The sequence below is a fragment of the Microcebus murinus genome, chromosome 4 (assembly GCF_040939455.1).
Source record: "Microcebus murinus isolate Inina chromosome 4, M.murinus_Inina_mat1.0, whole genome shotgun sequence".
In the NCBI taxonomy this organism is placed as follows: Eukaryota; Metazoa; Chordata; class Mammalia; order Primates; family Cheirogaleidae; genus Microcebus; species Microcebus murinus.
Window position 1 is genome coordinate 81141127 of NC_134107.1, and position 23662 is coordinate 81164788.

General features: G+C 34.6%; 1 protein-coding gene across 2 annotated transcripts in view; it reads left to right on the forward strand.

The window, feature by feature from the left end:
* Nucleotides 1-23662, forward strand: part of CNTN5 (contactin 5) — a 1190057-nt gene that overhangs the window by 870990 nt on the left and 295405 nt on the right. For both annotated transcript variants that reach the window (XM_076002462.1, XM_076002463.1), the window contains exon 9: nt 4909-5011. In XM_076002462.1, the coding sequence (XP_075858577.1) occupies nt 4909-5011 (103 nt within the window). The remainder of the gene's footprint in view (nt 1-4908; nt 5012-23662) is intronic.

Genomic DNA, 23662 nt, shown 5'->3' on the forward strand with positions numbered 1-23662 from the left:
AAGAACAAGAAGCTAAATTCCATCTCTCCTCTATATATACTGTTACGTTTATCTAAATTGGTTTCTCTTCAGTGGAAGCTGAACTTTCTTCCACATAGTGGAAGCTCCAGTAGGTCTTAAATATGTAGGTTCTTTTTCACTACCAAGGGAGTACTAAGACTTAGACTCCCTGGTCCCTAGTTAAAAAATTCCGCTGTCAGCTGCCCATCCATGAATCAATTACTGTGAACAGGGAAAGAGGGTAATCTAACTAACCAAGCTTGGGTCAGGTGGCCACACAAGTTAATAACTACAGCCAGGAAGGCAGAATCTATATGGGAAGGTAGTAGCTCCTACTCAACTCACAGAGTTTGAAAAGATGGAAAAATATTTCCCAAAAGAAGTGTTGAGAAGACAGCTGCTATTCTTGGAAGACAAGAAACATATGTTGAGTGTGGATGGAAAAGATGTGAAAAGTAAAAACATAAATACCCATTATTTGGACATAAGAAAAAGATTAGCCAAAACTTTCCAACTTGTGAGCTCAGCCAAATTCTTAAAGTTTACTGGATAGATCCTAGAAATGTGTATTACCTATGGGTATAGGACAGAATTGTCATTAGAGATAAATAACAACTGCTATTGCATAGACACTGACCAATCAGGACAGGGTCCCCAGCCAACTAGGAAAAAACCCAGCTCTGGTGAGAGCACCAATATATACAAGTTGGATATAATTTGTCCTAATATTAGGACACTGGTGAATTCAGTGTGTTTATAGCCCCTCTGCATGACATTTTTTCAGACACGTCAGTCTATTACACTCTAAGAATGACAAGTAACATGATAAAAGTCAGAGTCATGAAACGTCCAACTTCGAATTTTCTTAATATACATAATATTACCCAGAGAATTTATTAAAATATAGAGTTCATAGCCCTACATTCAGAAAGTCTTCATCATTAGTCTTAGAATCAGACCCTGCAGCCTAAAATTTTAAAAAGGTGCCCAGATTTTTCTGATATCATTGGCTCTCTGTTCTGTAATGTGCTTGGAAAAACACTGCTCTAAATTGCATTCCACTTAGGGAAAAGCACCCTAGCTCTTTGTAAGTAATTGGAATAAATAAGAAAATCAACAACCATGGAAATATAGAAGGAGAATAATGTGCTCTCAGTTGGGAGCCTTCTGTTTATTAGGAATTAGGGTAATTTGGGGTCATCTTCTAATGGCACATAATTCTAAAGTAGGGCAGCCAAGTAAACCAGGAGAGACAGGTGTGGGGAAGGAAGTGAAGACACATTTCAGTGTCTCTTGAGTAATATTCAGCTTCATACTAGGGGCAATCAAAAGATCAAAGTGCTAATTTAACTGAAAAGGCAAACCCAATATTTTGATCTTCAGCTATGTATTTCATGGAGCTGTTTCCCTTTTCTTTCAGTACCAAACCCTGCCCAACAAAAGAATTTACAAGCTAAACTACAAATTACTTGAGATATTAAAAATTGCAGCTGAAATAAAACATATAACCAGGGCAGATAGTCAATAATTAATGAAGTACATGTGATATGCCTGGACTATTAGACACTGTGATTAAAGTTTCTTAACAGAGGAATGTCAAGAAAATAGCTCTGGACATAAGGTCAAAAAAAAAAAAATCCCTATTTTTGCTCCATTTCTACCAACCAACAGATTTCTATAAGATTTTGAGACAGTTACTTGACCTATTTGATGCTTAGTTCTCTAATCTTTCAAATAAGGAAGGTAAATTATATAAGGTAAAGTCAACCTTAGCTCTAACATAATTATTCCATGCAATGTAAAGCAAAACTTAACCACTAAATATAACTAATTGTTAAAGAGTGATCTAATCTGCCCCTGTATCACTATTCTCATAGTCAAATTTTTTAAAAAAGCTATAATTCCTTGCAGTGTAGCTTAAATTAGTAATACAATTTATTAAAGCCTCTTATTCAAACCATTTTATTTTATTTTAATATATATACTTCAGATGTTAACAATCTCTTGGGCCCCGGAGTAAAGCTTAACAATGTATTTGGCCATAGTGGAAATCATTTGAGGAACATGAGAAGGCTCTGTCTAGGCAAAATTACTTCCCAAATACTACCAGCAGTGCCAATCCCTTGAGTCAATCTTACGGATTATAGCAATAAAAGAATGTCTTGCAATTCACAAACAATGTCTGGAGCAAAGAGAATATATGTGTCTGCCTCCCGTTAGCCAATAGTATCAGTAATTCTTTGGTATTATATGGGGGAGGCAGATCTAGGTTTTCAAGGGCCTGAAATTTTCCACAAATATGGGGCCTTCTTTAATAGAAAGAATACCAAATTATTAATATAAAAGTCAATTCTAAAGGAAGTATTTATTTAGAATGGGAGAAAAGAAATCAAAATGAATTGCTGGAGCTATGAAGATTTATGCTCCTTTCTCAAAAGATCTCTTTAAACAATTTACTAGAAATAATTATTAATATGTAAAAATATTTTCTAAATCTGGCCTGAATTCCTCTCCAACACTCAGTAACTGTCAGCCAGCACTCACAGGGACCCATGCAAGTAAGGGGCTCAAGTTGAATAAATATCATGATAAATCAAGTGTTATTGAATCATCAGACGAACAGGCAGAAAAGGAACAACACTATAGAATCAATTCTATGACTGGGTGGGGAAATCAGAAAATAACTTTGGGGTCTGCTTTGTGGGAGCTGTCAAAGGTAGGCCCTGACCAGGAGGCCTGGGAGTCCTCCTATGGAGCTTACAAGTAAAGGAACATTAAAGATAAACTTCACATCATCAGGTACACCCAGGTGAGTTTATAGGTAGCACCAGCAGGCCAAATCCTGCTATTCAAGTAGCTAGGAGAGACAAAGGGTAAAAGGAGGAGATGAGGAGGAAATATATTAATAAAGAGAAAGTTGGAAAGTATGGTGGGGAGAAGCAGGGGGAGATATTTAAAAAGAAGTAGAAGAGAAAAATATTATTGACAAATAGAGGAGAAGTGTTTAAACATCTGTTTTGGGTACATAACAGTGCTAACCACTTAATTCACTTGCTATTTATAAGGGTCTTGATGTGCAGCAAACTTTAGCCTAGGAAGCAACCTAGGAGTTAACCTGTTAAAGCAGGACATTATTTTAAGGGTCATTCCCTTCATACCCTCAGTTATGGATTAGAAAAATGAAACCCAGAGGTTGCTGACCTGTCAGAGGTGGTACAGTCCTGTCATTAGCAGAGCCAGGTCTAGAAGGCAAATCTCTGTGATGAAAACATCAGTGACATTTTCTCTACTTTGCAAAAAAAAGATAATCATCCTGTCCTACGTGAATTTAAGCACTTTTCCATCTATACTTGTCCACATTCTTCCTCCAAGGCTTATTTCAAATGTCCCATAGTAAATAAATAGATAGATAGATAGCACATAAAAGATTTTCCTGGCCAAAGATAACCCCTTTTCTCTCTTTGCATGTCTAGTGTATCTGACCTTAATGTCTTATAGCATTGTTTTTTGATGGATAAAAGCCCTTTACAATCTCTGGCTTCAACTGCCACCTGTAAATGATTACTCTAAGTGTTTATCACCTGTCTAGAATTCATCCTGAGCTTCATTCTCTTATTTGTACTGTGTGGTCAGACACTTTCCTCTGAGTATCTTGTAGGTATTTCAAACTCAATCCCACTAAACTGAAAATCCTCAGATTTCCTTCTGTAGCTGTGTTCTTTTTTTAAATTGACATCCTCTTAAAACCCAAGCTGAAAACTATAGTGTTATTATTGATACTGCCCACAACATTATCCCTATACCTTACTGTGTGCCAATTTTATCAGTTTAATCCTTTCTTGGTTTTTCCCATCTAGTGCATTTTTCTCTGTTTTTACTGACGCAATTAAAGTTCAGGCCTTTATTACTTCTATCTTGCATTAATGAAGTAATGTAATTGATATACCTGTCTCTGATCTAATTCCAGAATATACATCTCAGCATAATGCCACTCTCTTATTCAAAACCCCAGTGGTTCCAAATTTCTTACAAATTAAAGTCTGAATGTCTTACTCGGATAATCAAAGTCCTCTATTTTTTTCAGATTTCATCTATATTTCCAAATTTACCTAGTATCACTTCCCTTCCCATATCAATGTGCCACAAAAAATGGATATTGTTATTTCTGGTTGTATCCCATATCTTTATTTTTGTTCCTGTAGCTCCATTTACCTTCTCTCCTATCTTTTCCCCACTTATCCAAATCCTAAATATTCTTACAATCTCCTCAAATATGCATAACAGGTAAGAAATATCTCATTCACAGCACTCATAACTACCAGTCTTGCATTACAGTAATTTGATATGGTGATTTCTTGCCATACTTGAGATGCAATATGTTGTTTCTTCTTTAAGAATATACTTGTTGAGTGCTTGAGAGCAAAACTGATTAATCTGTATAAATCCAACAATGCTTAGCAAAATGCCTTGCATATTATAGATATTCTGTAAATACGTGACTTACTAGATGAATATTAAGTTATTTGGCAATGATAAGGGAAATTTTGATACCTTTTCTTATTTAAAAAAAATCAACATTATTTCCCATGAGTAAAGTTCATAGTTATTTATTTATTTTTGGAGAATAATCAGTAACTGAACTAAAATTCCAGTGTTGATTAACACTTTCAATATCATTACTTTAAATGATAGTGGACATGCATGCAATCCAGTCCTTAAGGGAAGACAAGGATTTCATCATAATGATTGAGCCTAAGTGTGGCTCTTATTTCAATGTATCAAAAAAATTAGCAATCATCAAACAGACATTAACAGCCCAACCACAGTGATTTTCAATGTAACATCTCAGGACTGGGAAAAAAAATGCAACATTCATTTGATGCTTAAAGATTATTCTTTATTTCCAAGGTGTGATGGGAGAATATGAGCCGAAAATTGAGGTCCATTTTCCTTTCACGGTTACAGCTGCTAAGGGAACAACTGTTAAGATGGAGTGCTTTGCACTTGGCAAGTAAGTACATATTCTTCCATAATTGGACACAATTGTTTATTAAAATGTGGCATATCTTATTTTTGGATCATTTATTTTTCTAGGTTCCATTTTCTCAAAGGTCCATGGTGGCCATTCATTTTTTAAAAGAAAGGCAAATGGGAATTGACAAAGTTACCAATTATAATTACCTTTCTAGTCATTCTATGGACACCGATGTATATAATTTTGCTATTTGAACATAGAGGAAACTTATCTAAATTGAAAGAAAAGCTTTACATCTCTTTGTCTGCTTGTCTTAAAATTCCAGTCTCACTCTTAAATTTCACTCAGCAATGATATAAATAAAGGAAGATAAAAATATGAGGTACTATCTGCTCCTCATATAAAGGATATAGATTCTGATAATATATAATAATACAACATATCAAAATTATAATGATAATAGTTACAGTGAGTCAATTTATTATTTCAGTGTCTTCTGAAATAAAAATAACATGATAGTACCAGCTGTCAATATATAGAACAGGTAATCATTCCCCAAATCAGAGAGATAATTTAGATCATACCCTAATGCCTGCTATACATAATGATTCTATTTCTAGGGGTTTATAACCCATGATATACAGTTATTTGTCAATGATGTTTACAATATGAATATTGGGATCAGAGGCAGGAGTCGAATTTTGATTATATTTGATTAGAGTATTATGATTTCTTTTACTGAGTGTTGATATTTTGGTTTTTTTTTTTAAAGATGATAAGACCTCAGGGTCCTTTTTAGATTCTATAATTATAATTTGCATAAATGCATCTCTATCAGAGTTACTAATCACTTAACTTCAGTTGCAATGAGCTAACTCCCACAGCATAACTATAAAATACTTGGAGATAAAACATGCTACATAAATGTGCTTATTAAAGTAGGTTTAGCCTGTGGGCGAGGAAAATATTAGTAAACATGAAAAATTCAGCTAGTAAGTGGAGGTTTAGGGGATGAACATAGAACATTAAAATACCATGTGTTTTAATTTCAACATTAATTGAAATAAGATATATGTGCAATTCTACTTAAATCTAAATATAAGAAACATCACAACTGATTAAAAGAAAAATAAATTATGGTGTGGTCTACCTTTTAAGCAAAAGATGCCCACAGGTAGAAATACATTTCAAAATTTAAAATACATCTAGGAGGTATTTGGGCAGATATCTGAGGAAGTCTTCCAAATCCAAATATGTTACTTAAATGTATAAGATTGAATAATCCCTTAAAAATCTTATTTTTCATCATTTTTCATGTGTGACATCATGTATGTCTTAAAATGTTCCAAGTAAGAAATTCAATTCTGACAAAGGCAAATATAATATATTCTGACTTCATGACAAAGGTTTTAGTATATCCTGCAGTTAAATAATTCTTAAATGCCAGAATTTGTACTAAAACCCCAAACAAAGGGAGGTCACATCATAAAACAAATTAGAAAACTAGATTTATAGGGAAAAATAATATAAATATTTCCCCAGGCAGGCTTATTTAATAAGTTAGATGTGGTTGCTTTTGGAAGCCTTGAAATATGCTTAGTAAATTGATACTCAAAGCCCCTTTTATTCTAGGTAATATGCAACAGTCAAATATTTTATGTTCTTTTAATATTTTATTGTCTTCAACTTCTCTACTCCTTCTTTGCCACCTTACTCTCAAAAGTAAATAAATAAAAGAGAGTGGAAAGCAGACATACCACCTCAAAGTCTCTGTTGATTATCTGATATCCTTTCTATTAAATGTCATAATTATGAATAAAAGAAACATTACGAAGAGATCTACCTCTGCCTAAAGACAAACCTGTCACCCTCGTGAAAGAAGATCAAAGAAATAACATCTTGACGTGTTAATTCCTTCACAGCCTGTTATCATGTGGTGTAAATCATCACTGAGTCCCAACATGATCACAGCAATTTCAAATTAATGCCTGAGCAGCTGCTTAATTCCCACAGCTTATCTGAGCTTCTTCCCTCATTCACAACTACATGGTGCTCTGGTGGGCCTTTTCCTGTTCCAAGAAATTTAGTGTCCTTCATTGGATCTCAGTCAGGATCTTACCACTCAGGCTATTTTCCCCCTCAGTGTGTCCTCATAGAGTGTTTTAACCAATGTTCTTCCTAGAGTGTTATAAGTAGATTCTGGATTGGAACACGTCAAGACCTTTTCTTGGAGTTTGCACTTGTGTTTCCTCTACTGGGAAAGCTCTTTCCCTGTTTGCTCCGTGGTGGTTCCCACTTATCCTCTGGCCTCAACTTCAGTATCACTTCCTAAACAGGAGCCATTTGTGACCACTTTGTCTAACTCACACCCATTATTCTATATCTAAATACTTGGTTTTTTTCCTCCCTTTATAATCCTTAAAACAATTTAAAATTATTTATGTAAGTATTTCTGTTTTAAAAAAATGTATCTGTATCAGTCAGGCACCAGCTCTATACAGGACCCAACTCAGATGGTTTCATAGAACTAAATAAAGAGACAAGTTGAAGATCAGTGAGCAGGGTTAAGAGGATGAAGAAAAGAAACTGAGGCATTTATACACTGACTAGTAATAACAAGAACTGATTATCACCCTTAAGCCTGAAGGAGGAAGGAGAAGGAAACAGTGTTATCAGAGCCAGGAGAGCTGGAGATATGCAGTGGGTCAGGGGTCACCCAAGGGGAGTTGTAGTCACTGTAACCATAGAGATGCAGCCATTACAAGAACATAGCTGAAGAAGGGGTTAGGAAATTCATGTCCTAACTTCTTTTTCCTCATGCCTTCTGATCTCCTCTGGTGGCTCCCATGGCTGAAGCCAAGCAGAAGCAAGTTTGCAAGCCAGAGTGTACTGTCATCTGCATACAATTCAAGGCAGAGAGTCTAGGGGGATGGGGAGGGTGACAGGCAAGATTGGGAAACGGAATCACCAGCACAGTACCCATGATTAAGCTTTAAGTCCCATGAAGGCAGAAATCATGGCTGTATTATTCACTTGCCAATTCCTAGTGCCTAACACAGTACATGGCACATAGACAGCACATAGGAAATATCTGTTGAAGGAATGAATGAACTCAAAAACACTGCCTAATTAGCCCATTAGACCCTTTCTATTAACAAATGATAAATAAGTACTGTATGCTTTACTCTATCCCCAAAAAACTCATCTACACCCCATCTCTATCTCTTGCCCTCTCATATTCTCTTACATCCAAATTTACATTCCTACTCTTGTCTCCACTTTTACCTGCCTATTTTTACCTCACTCTATTGTCTTTTTTATCTTAGACTTAAAATTTCTCCAACTCTGGGTTCGGGCGTGGTGGCTCATGCCTAGTACTCTGGGAGGCTGAGGCGGGCAGATCACTTAAGGTTCAGAGTTTGAAACCAGCCTGAGCAAGAGTGAGACCCTGTCTCTACTTAAAAATAGAAAGTAATTAATTGGCCAACTAAAAATATATAGAAAAAATTAGCCGGGCATGGTGGCACTTGCCTGTAGTCCCAGCTACTCGGGAAGCTGAGACAGGAGGATCGCTTGAGCCCAGGAGTTTGGGGTTGCTGTGAGCTAGGCTTACGCCTCAGCACTCTAGCCCAGGCAACAGCGTGAGACTCTGTCTGAAAAAAAAAAAAAAGTCTCCAACTCTGTTATTGTTATCAGAACACTTATCATGAGATCTATCCCCTTAATACATTTTAAGTCTACCATACAATATTGTTAACTATAATCACAATATCTCTAGAACTTATTCATCTTATATAACTGAAACCTTATTTTATTCTCAAAGCTTATTATCATGTTCAAGTCATACTTACTATTTAACACAACAGTCTGTAAAACCTCTCTTGATCTACTGCCCTATAAGAAGGGTTTTTTTGAGAGTGAGGATAAGAGAGATTTATCATATTTAAGAGGTAGGGTGAAGGACACAGTAAAAATATATACATAACAGACATTATGTATATAACAGTGACTTTCTCCACTTAAGTCTCAAAGCTCTCCAAGTCTCCATGAGGGTTAGAATCAACTTCTTGCAAACTCATGTTAATGTTGATATTTCGACATCCTGTCATGAATCATGAATGTTTTTAATGGCATCTAGAGTGGTGAATCCTTTACAGAAAATTTTCAATTTATGTTGTCTGGGTTCATCAGAGAAATCACTCCCCATGGCATCAATATCCTTACCAAATATATTTTTTAAATAATAAGACTTGAAAGTTGAAAATTCCTCCTTGATTCATGGGCTGCAGAATGGATGTTGTTTTAGCAAGCATCAAAACAACAGTCATCTCCATGTTCTCTCCACCAGAGCTCTTGGATGACCAAAGACATTGTCAATAAGCAGTAATATTTTGAAAGGAATCTTTTTTTCTGACCAATAGGTCTCAACAGTGGGCTTAATATATTCAGTAAACTATGTAGTAAACAGATGTGCTGTCATTCAGGCTTTGTTGCTCCATTTATAGACCACAAGCAGAGTAGATTTAGCATACTTCTTAAAGACCCTAGGATTTTTGGAACAGTGAATGAATATTGGGTTCAACTTAAAATCTTCAGTTGCATTACCCCTTATCAAAAGAATTAGTCTGATATTTAAAGCTTTGAAGCCAGGCATTGACTTCTCCTTTCTAGCTATGAAAGTCCTAGATAGCATCTTCTAATAGAAGAAGTTTCATTTACATTGAAAATCTGTTGTTTAATGTAGCCACCCTTATCAATGATCTTAGCTTGATCTTCTGGATAACTTGCTACAGGCTCTCCATCAGTGTTTGCTACATTTACTTTATGGAGACAGCTTTTTTCCCTTAAATCTCATGAACCAACTTCTGCTAGGTTCACACTTTTCTTCTTCAGCTTCCTCACCTCTCATCCTTCATATAATCAAAGGGACTTAGGGTCTTGCTCTGGATTAGGCTTTGGTTTAAGAGAATTGTATGGCTGGTTTGATCTTCTATTCAGACCACTAAAACTTTATCCATATCAGCAATAAGGCTGTTTCACTTTCTTGTCATTTGTTCATTTATTAGAATAGCACTTTTAATTTCCTTCCAGAACCATTCCTTTATATTCATAACTTAGTTTACCCAAGAGACCTAGCTTTTTGCCTAACTTGACTTTTGACACACCTTCCTCACTAAGCTTAATTATTTCTAGTATTTGATTGAAAAAGTAAGAGACATGTGACTCTTCCTTTCATTTGAACACTTAGAGGCCATTGTAAGCTATTAATTGGCCTAATTTAAATATTTTTATGTGTGAAGAATAGGGAGGCTTTAGAAGAGAGAGAGAGGTTGGGGAATAGCAAGTCAATGAGGCAGTCAGAACACAGACATTTGTCAAGTTTGCCATCTTAAATGGGTGCGGTTCTTGGCACTCCCCTAAAATTACAATAGTAACATCAAAGGTCACAGACCATAGATCACCATAACAGATATTATAATAAGGAAAGGTATTAAATATTATAAAAAGACTGAAATATGACATGGAGACATGAAGAGATCGCATGCTGTTGGAAAAATGGTACCATAGACTTGCCTGACACAGGGTTGCCACAAACCGTCATTTTGTAAAAAAAATGCAATATCTTCAAGCACAATAAAGCAGAACACAATAAAATAAGGTATGCCTTTCTCTCTTAAGGAAAAAAAAATGATTCATTCATTAATGAAGAAGTACCTAAAAGCAAGGGGAGGGTTTTGCATAGCCTCATCTTGTAAATGGAAATGGACTAAAGTATCTTGAAAGAACTAGAACCAAATACAGGTCTGAAGGTTTTGAGAGCCAATTATGTGCCAGACACTGTCCTAGTTTCCAGGATTTCCATAGTCTCTCTTCTCAAAGAGATTACATTCTATCTTCATACATTTAACATAATGTAATATCACAGCTTCTTGAATCCTATCTTAGTCATTACATAAATATCAGCTAAACACTCTGACCAAGATATCTGCCTCCATCAGCCTTTATCTCTAGAGAGATTTCCTGCCTATCTTTTATATAGCAACTTTAAACTGAGTCTAAACAACCATAACAGCAGATTTTCTTCCTTTGAACTTTCTATGTCTGATGACATGAGATAGATCAAACTAAGAAATTTCTTCAATTGTTAAAGAATCATACATTCAGAACATGTCAGAATATTGTTCCATTGCTCACAAACTGTGTTTTTATTACCCTTGAAAAGTATAGTTTACCTCTTTATGATCTGTCTGTAAAGGTACTCATTTCCTTCAAATGTGAGGATACAAATTAGTACAGTTATAGTGCATAGATAATTTTCAAATACATAAGTATATACCTTTTCTGTATTCTAAAGAAAAATAGAAGAAAATAAATGATTTTAGGTTATAAAATTTCATTATCTCTTGACATCCCCCAAGTTCACCAACCTTCCTAATTTGAAGTTTAGTAAAAAGTCCATCAGAAAGATCCAAGCTGAGAAGCTGCAAGTTTTGTTCTAAAGAAACCTCTACTTAAATCTGAATTTAGCAAAAATCAGATGGTCTCTCTATCAGCTTCTGGGCCAGAACACAACATGAGTGTACTAGTTCACTCCTAAAAATTACTCTTAAAATAGAACTGCACAATACTGAGCACAGAACTTATTACATAAAGTGACTGCGACATGCTCTATTTGGTTTTGGTCAATTCTGCAAATGTATTTCCCCAGAAAATATGGGGAATGCTTGAAGAGGATCCATAGGGAAACAGAGGTGTGTGAAGGCTTGGGAAATATGGCAAAGTGTAAAAAAATGGAGGGGGATTAATTACTTTGGAAAGAAAAGGCTGTTTTAGACATATGGAAGGTTATTATCAAGAGATTGCTCACAAGCTGTTCTCCAGTTTCAACAAGGTGGGGAGGGAGTGAAATTCCAACACTCCAGGATTAAACTAGAAGAATTAGATTGGGTGTAATGTAGAAGTTCTTGACAAAATGAGTTGTTACAGGAAAAATGGGTTATCAGGAGAGGTAGTAGAAGCTCTTTCCCTGCACTGCTGTAAGAATATAATAATGCCCATTTGTCTTCTAATGATTTAGATGTAATGTTCCCTGAAAGGAGAGAAATGATCTGGGTAAGGGTTGGAAGTGAACATTTTAAACATTCTCCTCTGCTGGCTGCTCATCCACCCACACTTGAGCTAAATATTAAGAGTGGAAGGATAGAGTCAGGCAGACTTAATTAGCTGCCTTTTGGCAATAACTTTATTACATAACAGTTTAAAGTGGTTGGTAGCATATGCAGGAAGTAGAAATGAAGAGTGTTGGCTTTTCTTGCTCAGCATTCAGCCCAGAGACTTTAGTTAGGGAAAAAAAGTTATTATCTTTGATATTTCCCAGGTCTGCTTTTAAGCCCTGGACCCAGTACTCTTGAAAGAAAGTAAGAGATAAGGAGTCAAAGGACAATTCAATCAAGGAATCCCTTAGGACCCTAATGAATATTTCATTTCAATGACTCTTTCTAAATGCAGTATGTAATTGAAAGTGGTGATATTTTCAAGCGAATTTGCTACAAGTTGTTATTAATAACCAGGTAATAGGCTAAAAATGAGAAGTTTAAAATATGGAGACTTACTAACTGCAGAAAGCAGCCACCATTCCTAGAGCTGAGGGGAAAAAAGGAAGATTTGGGATTATAAAAATTATAACCTCACAGGTAGCTCTCCAAGACTGGGACCTCTGAGGAATGGCTGATGTGGGACACAGTGAAGTTGTCTTGCAAGTGTTTTAAAAATTCAAACTGTCTTCCATTGCTGCCATGAGAAGGATGTTTTGCTAAGGTGCCATTCACAGGACTTTCAAGCAGACAGGAAGCCCATAAGAAACCTACAGGTTGCAAACTCCTGTCCCTTCTCCATCTTTCTGCCTTGCAGTCTCCCTATAATGCCCCCTCCTGGCAGTGTGGTTTTCAGAATCCTAGCCCCAGCATCACAAAGCCAAGTATGGAAGGACAGAGCTGAGAGGTGGTAATTTAAAAACTAGCACCAGTTCCACTTGACATTCCCAAACTCATCTCTTAATCAACCACACGCCTTCCTATACCTCAGCCACAAGTGCTCTTCCATATCTGTGGTACTATAACACTGTTTCTTTCATCTAAAATATTCTGCCCCCACTCTCCTATTCAGTAAGGCTTAGGATAAATGCCACTTCTCCCTTAAATCCTCCCTGATTTTCTTGAGAGCCAACCTCTTAGCTTTGTCACTGTATAACCACCCATATTTCACAATTTAGCCCCCCCCCCCATGGGGCAGTTGTATACATCGATCTTCTTTATTGTGCTGAAGTTCTGGATCCATAAAGTGTTCTTATATATATGCAGCACATACTGCATATGTACACTGAATTGAATTCAAGTACAAGAAATGTGGTTAATCTTTCATAACAGGAAGCATGTTATTGCCTTTACTCTGGTCAGACAAATGTCTCTGGACACCTTTCACATGTCTTGGCCCTGAAAATTCTTACCGCATTTACATTAGCTATAGTTTTCTGACACATTTCATTTCATCATGTGACATTTTTGAGACCCCAGAAAGATCATCAGGTATGTCAAATAGCCACTGACTATAAAGAAGTCAAATCTGGTCACTGATGCTTAAATGACCCCGTGCACAAGGGCAAACGGGGTTATTCCATAATAACAACAACAAAACAAGCCATATGCTGTAAAGCAACATCAGTTTACTCACTATGACAATCCTGCAAGCTAATAGTGTTACAGGCAGATTTTCTTTTTTTCTTTCCTTCTTTCTACTTTACATGTTCCTTATCTTGCTTTTGCAGCCATTAACACACAATCAGATCAGCTGTGCTCAAAAGGCCTTGAACCTGTTACTGTAATAATTATGTGAATGACCTTTCCAAACTCATCTGAAATCTGGTAGTGAGGTGGGAGGGAAGAACACATTCAATTTCCTGCCCTTTTTAGTTCCTGCTTATCTTCCTTTCAGATAGCATTTACAAATCAGCTTTTGTTATACTCCATCAAATGCCTATTAGGAAATCAGGATATTAAGTAATTTTTTTCTCTTTTATATGCTTATTGCAAATAAAAAGGTACCTGTTATCAATCCATAAAGGCATTTTTGCTGTAGTTTATGTTTTCTTTCCTTAGTCCGTAGCTTAGCTGACTCAAATGGCTGCTCCTGTGTCCCATTGTTACTGTGAGAATGACAAATATTCCTCTGAGACATCCCACAGTCTGCAACTGGCAAACGTTTCTGAAAGAACCCGCTCTTTAGTTACAGATTGATGATTTATTAATACCGTTTATTTAGAACTGCCAGTCACTAAGGGCCGTAGGAATTAAAAATGAATTGGAGTTATGTGGTATTTGTCTATCAAACTAAAATCAAATTACTTAATCATTAGATTGACAGAAGATCCAGGGATAGAGTCATTTACTGGGTCTCGGAATCAATAAATGTTTAGATTTCACAGGAAAATGATGGTACATTATGGAATCAAGAAAATTACCCTTGTGACCTGTCGGTTGCTTTAGCATTGCTGAGAGCAAGGATACATCCTCATTTAAAGTGGTGCCCAAAGGTGATGATGCTGAAAGAACCTTAAGTATTAAGTACCCCGGCATCCATTTGTAGAGGGGAAACTAAGCTTCACCAGGAATAGCTAGACTAAGACATGTGAATGTTCTGCTCAGGCTAATGGTTTGACACTTCTTTCTTTGGTACTTTTTACATATTAAACATTCTTCCATGGTGCCAGCTATGGAAGAAAGTGTTTTATTTACTCATTTACTATTGCCCTAAAGGGTGTTATCTATTTCTAGGCAAACAGAACCAATTTATTACTCACATTTGGAGTCACAGTTAACTGGCATCATACGTCCAACTTTTCCAGGACTGCTATAAGACCACTTAATCTGCTTCAGCAAAGAAACTGAATATATTTGCAAGACTAAACAGCTAGCAAGCTGTGGAGGCAGAACTTGGTCTCCTGGCGCTAACAAATACTCTTCTCAATTTACCATACCACTTTTCAGTTGCCAAGAGTACCTTTCAACTTATCATACAAAGCAAAGAATATTCTAGATGTACTTCAGTATTTCAATGATTGGAAATTAGGAATATTAGAAGGCAAGACAAGTCACCAAAGATATGACTCAAGAGATAATCCTAAAATTACTGAGATTTTAATTTAAATCAGTTTAGAATTATCCAACAGCTTTCTTTCTATTGATTCTCCCTGGAGTAGCCATGTAATAATCTCTTCCACTGGCTGTTGATTATGAGATCAGAAACTGGATGTTAAGATTCATAAGAAAGATATAAAGGATTAATATACCCATGATAACTTTATCCTATTCCACATCTTCAAAATATTTCCTAGATATAAATCTTGACACCTGAATGAGCCATTATTGGAGCAAGAAAACAGGCAGTTTGTTTGACAACAAAAAAATTGTAAACAATCTCAATATACTTAAAACAAAAGTTCTACCTAGTACTGAATAGTTTCCATATCTCAGATTTCAATTACATCTCTGATATGTTATCTCAGTGGCTTAAAAACAAATGAATTAAGGCAAATCCTCTTTCACCTCTGACCTTAATTTCCTTGTTTTGAACTCTCACAGTCTTGAATTTATATATGTTTTATGTGGTCATCACCCACAAATCCTCACTGAATGTTCTTCTAGAAATTTAAATGTTTTGCCCAATGTTTATCTCTTTTAATAGCATTTTAGCTCTCATATTGCTCCTTTTAATGTTGATTTATCTAACAACAAACTTCTAGAATATCTTTATGAGAGATCTAATTCTACCTGATATGTTTGATGACAACACTTAATTTTTAAATTTATCACAATGCACAGACTCCTAAAAATGATATGTGTCTTCTGAATCATTGTGGGATGAATCAGTTCATTATGTGTGTATTATTGTCATAAGTATTAGTTGAGCCTGCTCATCGTGTGTATTATTGTCATGCAAGTATTAGTTGAGCTCAGACAGTAACAAAACTTGCCCCCTAAGGAAAGGTCAATTTAGAATTTAAATGAACTCATACACAATTCTTAGAATGATTTAATATGAAGTTAGAAATTTAAGTGCCAAGCATTGGTAATATGCATGCCATTAGAAATGTATGCATTTAAAAATTTTGTATATATCGTTTCAATCACTTTGAAACTTTGAACAAGTAGTGATTAAATATGACTTACTTATATACTATCCCTGATGCATCCCTCTCCCTAATTCTAATATCCAAGAATTTCACCTCAAACCTTTGGCATCATTGTTGACTTCTGCCAAACCTTCCATCCCAATCTATCAGGCATTTAAAATCCCTCAAGTCCACTTCTTTCATTTTATTCTATCTGCCACATTCCTAGTTTGTCTATTACTATTGAACTAATTTGGCTCTCTTTTCTCTGCTGCAAATAAGACAAACAATGTCTTAAATACACACACACACGCACACACACACACACACACACACACACACATATATAATTTATGTTCCATTAGCTCTGGGAATTTCTCCAAGTACTGCTTTCTATAGGCCCTGCTACATGCACTTTATTTGTTCAATTGTCTACTATTCCCCAGGCCTTACTCCTGATTTTTAAATCACTCCTATGCCATTCAGCCTGATGTTTATTTTAGATTCTTAATTTGATTATTGACTCCAGCTGTACCTTTTAATTTAACCTGTTTGATATTCTTCAACTGTATGTTCCACAGCCTCTGGGTCCAGTCTGGGTTTATAGAACTTTAACCCAAACATAGCTCTCAATACTCATCCACCATCTACCTACATAAGGACTTTTTTACTGTCGCTAGAGGTAACTACCCAGGTGATCACCCACGGTATAAACCCTTAATTATCTTTGACCTCTTATTCCTTTACAGCATCACCTGTTTGATCTCCATAGATGTCTCTTAAATTTATTCCCACTAACTTTGTGCATAATGAACATTTGTTGACTGAATTAAATCACTTAGCAACATAATCGGTGTATATGTGTGCTCAAGGAGAAGCTTGAATAAACTAATATAGTAAACGGATTATAAGCCTCAGGCCACATATGTGTACACATTTAATAGATTATAAAAATAAAAGCTGAGTTGCTCTATAAGGCTGTATCGCAATAATGGCTTCTTCTCAGTAGGGTCTTATGAAGTAGTTTCTGTTCCTATGTGCTCATGTTTCAGAAACACAATTTTGCAGTGATAGCATGATTAAGTTGCACTACCAAAGTCACTCTGATGAAGCAAAAAAAAAAAAAAAAACCTGCAATAATTTACTAACAACCATGGAAACAAGACTAATTAAAAAGCTGGTGTACTCCAAACACCGAGTTAGAACAAAATGAGTGGATTTTCCTATGAGTTGTAACTATCAAGCTACTGCAGATTGATAGATTGCCCTTCTCCTCTCAAAATATTTTTGTATGTTTAGCCCACATCAAGGAGATTAAAAGCATGTCTTCTTTGGGTAGTGTTAGAGAAAAAGTAATTATTATTCTCCACATTTTCAAGATATTGTATTAATTATAAAATATTCAACACAAAGTTTTTATGATACAAAAGATTTAGTATTATATGGTTTCATGACCCTATAAATCAATTTCCAAAAGCACAGCTTTTCTTTTATTAATTGTATATTTTTAAGTTGGTGATTTTCTTTGGCTTTTTAGGGAGGCATCTCAGCCTCATTAGTCACATATTTATAAATCACAATCTAGAATACGACATTGGAGTCATTTCTATAAGTACCTGGTTCAATCCATTCTGGTGGGAAGTATTATTCTTCCCAGTTAAGAATATACCTGAAATTTCGAGAATACATCATATCTACATGTGTTTAGTCTTCTTTGGCAGAGAATTGATATAGGAAAAAAACTTCCTCTTATGTCTACCATCCCTATGAGACTTGGGACACAGAAGACCACATACACAGTTTACTTGTTCACCTTTGTGTTCTCACCCAGTGAGCAACCAGGAGCATAATTTCAACTTTGCCTTTGGAATATCTGTCTCAGGGCATCATACAGCTTGGGAACAAATGGCCATTGGGATGGGGAACAGGAGGGTGAAATTACAGTGAAAGGCTGTTACCTGAATTGCATTTTTTGTTTAATTCCTGTGCCTGTATATTATAGGAAATATTAGCTAGTTTTTATCTCTATAATAATATTTATCATAAAATAGCTCACTGTGAAGTTAAAATATTGCAACTTCATATTCTTGACTTCTGTGTTCTAAATCTAGAAATACTATTTAAATGCACAATTAAATATGTATATTTGCATGCTCAATGTATAATCAAAGTGGTTCCAAATTGTCTTAGAGTTGATTCACTTTTGCCTTAGATAACTCAACACCCTTCATTGTATCTAAGCATTTTCTATTTTATTTGACAGTAAAGCAGAGGTTTTCATTCTTTTTATAATTTGGTACTTTTTGCATTCATTGTCCATGGCTGTAATGCTTGATTTTTTATAGTACAGATATACATGTACATGGTAGAATTTGCTGCAATTAGATTGAGTGTATTTCTTGTATAAGTGAAACATGTTTAGTGTATGTATGGTATGCATGTGTGGGAATGAATGGTTAAGTCCACCAAAAGAATATTGAGAGAAAATATGGTAAGACGTAAACTCAATATCTGCCATTCTATTTTTTTATATTCTTCTTTTTAATTTACAATGTAATATAGCAGCACCTACCTTCTGTGACCTGTCACTGTTTTTGTTAGTAGTTATTATATATGGTGCTGGACAGGTTCCATATCAAATCTTTAGAATGGTGATTTTGTTAAGTCTGAAAAAAATTCTAGCTAGTAGCCAATAGATACAAAAATGATACTCAATAGGAATATGTGTCTGCTGCTGTTTTATGGTACAAAAAATAAAGGATAAGTAATTTGGTTCATTTTTCCCCGCTTTTCTTCTTCAGGGAAGATTGAATCAATCTATATTACAAACTTTAGAATGTTTTATTTATGAACTTTTTTCTCAAAGGAAGATACATTATGAAATCATGTCACTTGTTTTATACATCTCTGCAGAGAAATACAGCCTTCCCAGCATTTCAGAAAGAAGAGCACACACCAGTGTTTCTTATACAGACACACAGAGAAAGAATATCTTCCTATCTCCACTTCCTGTAATTCCGTTACATTTAGCCACACTCTCTTGAAAGAAAGCATGGTTGTAATAGACCCAAGAAATACATTTTTTCTCATTTTAATATCTCTGAAATTTAGATGTGTATTGAAATCAATGGCGTGTTGTAGTTTAATTGGCAGTGTTTTCTTTCTTATTGATCCATAAAATAATGATGTGTTTTGCAATCAGAGGTATCTTGGATGTGATGAATTAGAGTAAGTAAGGCTAAAGTGACATACATTAAACTCTAATTTATATATCAAGTCAATCAGAACCTGTGTAATGACATGTTCTTCCTCCATTTATATGCAATTTAATATTTAAAATCTGAGGTAAATAAAAGATATTTTCTATAGTACTAGAAAGATTTTAGAATAAAAAAATTGTTAACTACATTTTTTTCTTATAAAATCACAAACAATTACTGTAGCATCAATAGTATCAGTTATCCCTAACCATGCCATCTGTGAGATTCCACACAAACATCTCTTACAAGAGAGAATTGAAATATAAAGGAAGTTAGTTCAGGGGACTCTCTCTGCCATCATAGCCTTCATCATCATATTTAGTCTGTGAGTTTTACTGACTCTGTGTAACAAATAACAGAAAATAGAACAAACAAAAAGACCAAAGCCTATAGAAATCATGCATAAAGTGGTTAGACCATTTGGGTCTTATTTTACTTTTGTTTTATGGTTAAAGAATATAATATAAAGAAAAAAACCAATCTAATACATTTACAGTTACTTAAATGTGTAGAGAAAATAAAATATATCAAATCAAAAGTCCAATTAAGTAAATTAATTGTACCGCTGAAATATTTCTTCAGGCTGCTTTTAAAAAGCCTAATCAATTTGCATTCCCCTGATGATTAGTGATGTTGAATATTTTTCATATGTTTGTTGGCCATTTCTCTATCATATTTTGAAAAAATTATATTTATATATTTTGTTCTCCCATTCTATAGGTTGCCTGTTTATTCTGTTGATTATTTCCTTTGTGGTGCAGAAAAATGGGTGGTACATTAAAATGGAACTTAATTACATTAAGTCCCATTTATTTTTATTGTTTCTGCATTTTTCCTTATTGTCTTAGTCATAAATTCTTTGCCTAGGACCATATTTAGAAGAGTTTTTCCTACATTATCTTCTAGATTTTTTATGGTTTAATGCCTTACATTTAAGTCTTTTATCCATCTTGAATTAATTTTTGCACATAATGAGAGAACTCCTATTTCATTCTTCTGCAAATTTTCCCAGTACCATTTATTGAATAAGGCATCATTTCCCTAGTGTATGTTTTTGTCCATTTTGTTGAAAATGAGTTGGTTGTAGGAAAATGGTTTTATTTCTGGGTTCTTTATTCTGTTCCATTGTTCTATGCATCTACTTTTATACTAGTGCCATTCTGTTTGGTTACTATAGCTTTGTAGTATAATTTGAAGTCAGGTAATGTGATGCCTCCAGATTTGGCTGTTTGGGCTCTTTTTTGGTTCCAAAGGAAGCTTTGGATTATTTTTCCTAAATCTGTGAAATAAGACATTGGTATTTTGATGGGGATTGCTTTGAATTTATAAATCAATTTTGGCAATATGGACATTTTAATGACGTTGATTCTACCAATCCTGAGCATGGATGGAAGGTTTGTCCACTTGTTTGTGTCATCTGTGATTTCTTTCATCAGAGTTTTGTAGTTCTCCTTGTAGAAACCTTTCACCTCATTGATTAAGTATATTCCTAGATATTTTATTTTCTTTGTAGCTATTGTAAGTGATATTGAGTCTTTGATTTGACTCTACACTGTTATTAGTATATAGAAATGCTACTGATTTGTGTACATTGATTTTATAACCTGAGACTTTTCTGAACTTTTTATCAATTCTAGGAGTCTTCAGGGAGTCTTTAGGGTTTTTAGATACAATATCATATTGTCAGTGAACAGGGATAGTTTGGCTTCCTCTTTTTGAATTTGGATGCCCTTTATTTCATACTCTTGACTGATCTGGCTAAGACTACCAGTACTATGTTGAATAGAAGTGGTGACAATGGGAACCTTTGTCTTGTTCCAGTTCTTAAGGGGAATGCTTTCAACATTTCCCCACTCAGTTTGATGTTAGCAGTGGATTTGTCATATGTGGCTTTTATAATATTGAGGTATGTTCTTTCTAAGCCTAGTTTGTTGAGGGTTTTTATCATGAAAGGGTGCTGGATTTTATCAAATGCTTTTTCAACACCTATTGAGATCATCATATGGTCTTTGTTTTAGCTTTTGTTTATGTGGTGAAATACATTTTTTGATTGCACATGTTGAACTATCCTTGCATCCCTGGGATGAAACCCAGTCCATCATGGGGGATTATCTCTTTGATGTGCTGTTGAATTCGGTTTGCTAATATTTTGTTGAAAATGTTTGCATTTATATTTATAACAAATATTGGTCTGTAGTTTTCTTTTTTTGTTGTGTTCTCTCCTGTCTTCTGTGTCAGGGTGATACTAGTTTTGTAGAATGAATTAGGGAAGATTCTTTCCTTCTTGATGTTATGGAATAATTTCTGTAGATTGGGTACCATTTGTGCTTTGTAGGTCTGGTTGAATTTGTTTTTGTTTTTTTATTCACTGCCTCAATCTCACTACTTGTTATAAATAATAGTCTGTTTGGAATTTCTATTCCTTCCTTATTCAGGATTGTGAGGTTGTGTGATTCCAGGAATTTATCCATTTTCTCTGGGCTTGCTAGTTTGTGTGCATAGAGGTTTTTGTAATATTCACAGATAATATTTTATATTTCTATTGTATTAGTTGTAACATCTCCTTTTTTATTTCTGATTGAGAAGGTTATTTGAGCCCTTTCTCTTCTATTTTTTGTTAATCTGGCTAGTGTTCTATCAGTTTATTTATCATTTCAAAGAACCAACTTTTTGTTTCATTGATCTTTTGTAGGTTTTTGTTTTGATTTTATTTATCTCTGCTATGAACTTTGTTATTTCTCTTTTTCTGCTTCTTTTGGATTTAATTGTTTTTGTTTTTCTAATTCCTTGATATGTGCCATTAGTGTTGTCAATTTGTAATCCTCCTGTCTTCTTGATGTAAGCATTTAAGGCTATGAATTTTATCGTTAATACTGCTTTTACTGCATTTCATAAACTTTGAAAGCATGGGTCCCCTTTGTCATTTAGTTCAAAGAATCCTTTGATTTCCATCTTAATTTCATCATTGACTCATGGATCATTCAGTAGCAGGTTAATTTGATTACACCAAGGTATGTCATAAAAACTAGAATCCTTTTACCCAAAGTCAGTCATAAAAACTAGATGTATTAATTTAACCTTCCCTTGCCTTTCTAAAATGTGGCCATAGAGAAATTCTCTGATTTACCCTTGCCAATAGTAAGGTGTAGACCCTCATTCAGGAGGGTTCCTGCCCCTTCCCATGAAAAAGGAATGCTGTGCAGAGAAGCCAAGAAGAATCTCAATAGACAGTCCTTGCAGGGTTTCCCCACTCAGTCTACTAGCATAAGATCATACCATTTTTTTCCAACCATAAAAATGGACAGTTTTCCCTTGAGTCTTCAATTCTTCATTTTGAAGGCTCCTGTGTTGTGTAACAGTTAAATAAATTAAATAAATGTGTTAAATAAATGATTTATAGATTAAATAAATGTGTTGTTTTATAAAAAATAAATAACTGCTTTATTGAGTTATAATTGGAATACAATAAAATGTTTAAAGTATACAATTTAATACACTCTAATATATGTATTGTTACTGTGAAACCATCACACAATCCACATAATGAGCACATCCAGCACCCATTAACTTTTATTAGGATTAATTCCTTGTTTCAGCAATTACCATAAACATTTTGTGAATATTTGTTTAAAAGACATTATATGTACATAAACACTCATTTCCCTTTGATAAACACCTATGAGTAGAAGAGCTAACTCATAGAGTAGGATTATGTGTAACTGTTTAAGACACTGCTAAACTGTTTTCCAGAGTACTTGTACTGTTTTACATTCCTATTGCAGCAGTGCTGGAGAGTTAAAGTTGCTCTACATATTTGTTCTGTGTTTGTAATTTTGCCATTCAAGTATGTATGTGCTAAAATACATATTTTAGTATTTAATTGTATTCTCCAATGATTTATGATATTGAGTATGTTTTTGTATGCTTATGTGATATCTGCATATATATCTAGTTAATACCTCACCAATACTTTTAACTGAGTTGTTTTTTAATTATTAAAAGTTTAGAATTCATTAAAATCCTGGGAACAAGTCCTTTATCACAGATATGATTTACATGTATTTTCTCCTACTCTATGGACTGTCTTTTTCTTGTCTTAACAATACCTTTCAAAAAGCAGAAGTGTATAATTTTTATAAAGTCAAAATTTTCAATACTTTTCTTTGATGGATTGAGCTTTTGTTGCCTTACTTAAGAAATATTTGCCAAAACCAACGACAGAAGTTTTTCTTCTACATTTTCTCTTAGAAATTTTTTAGG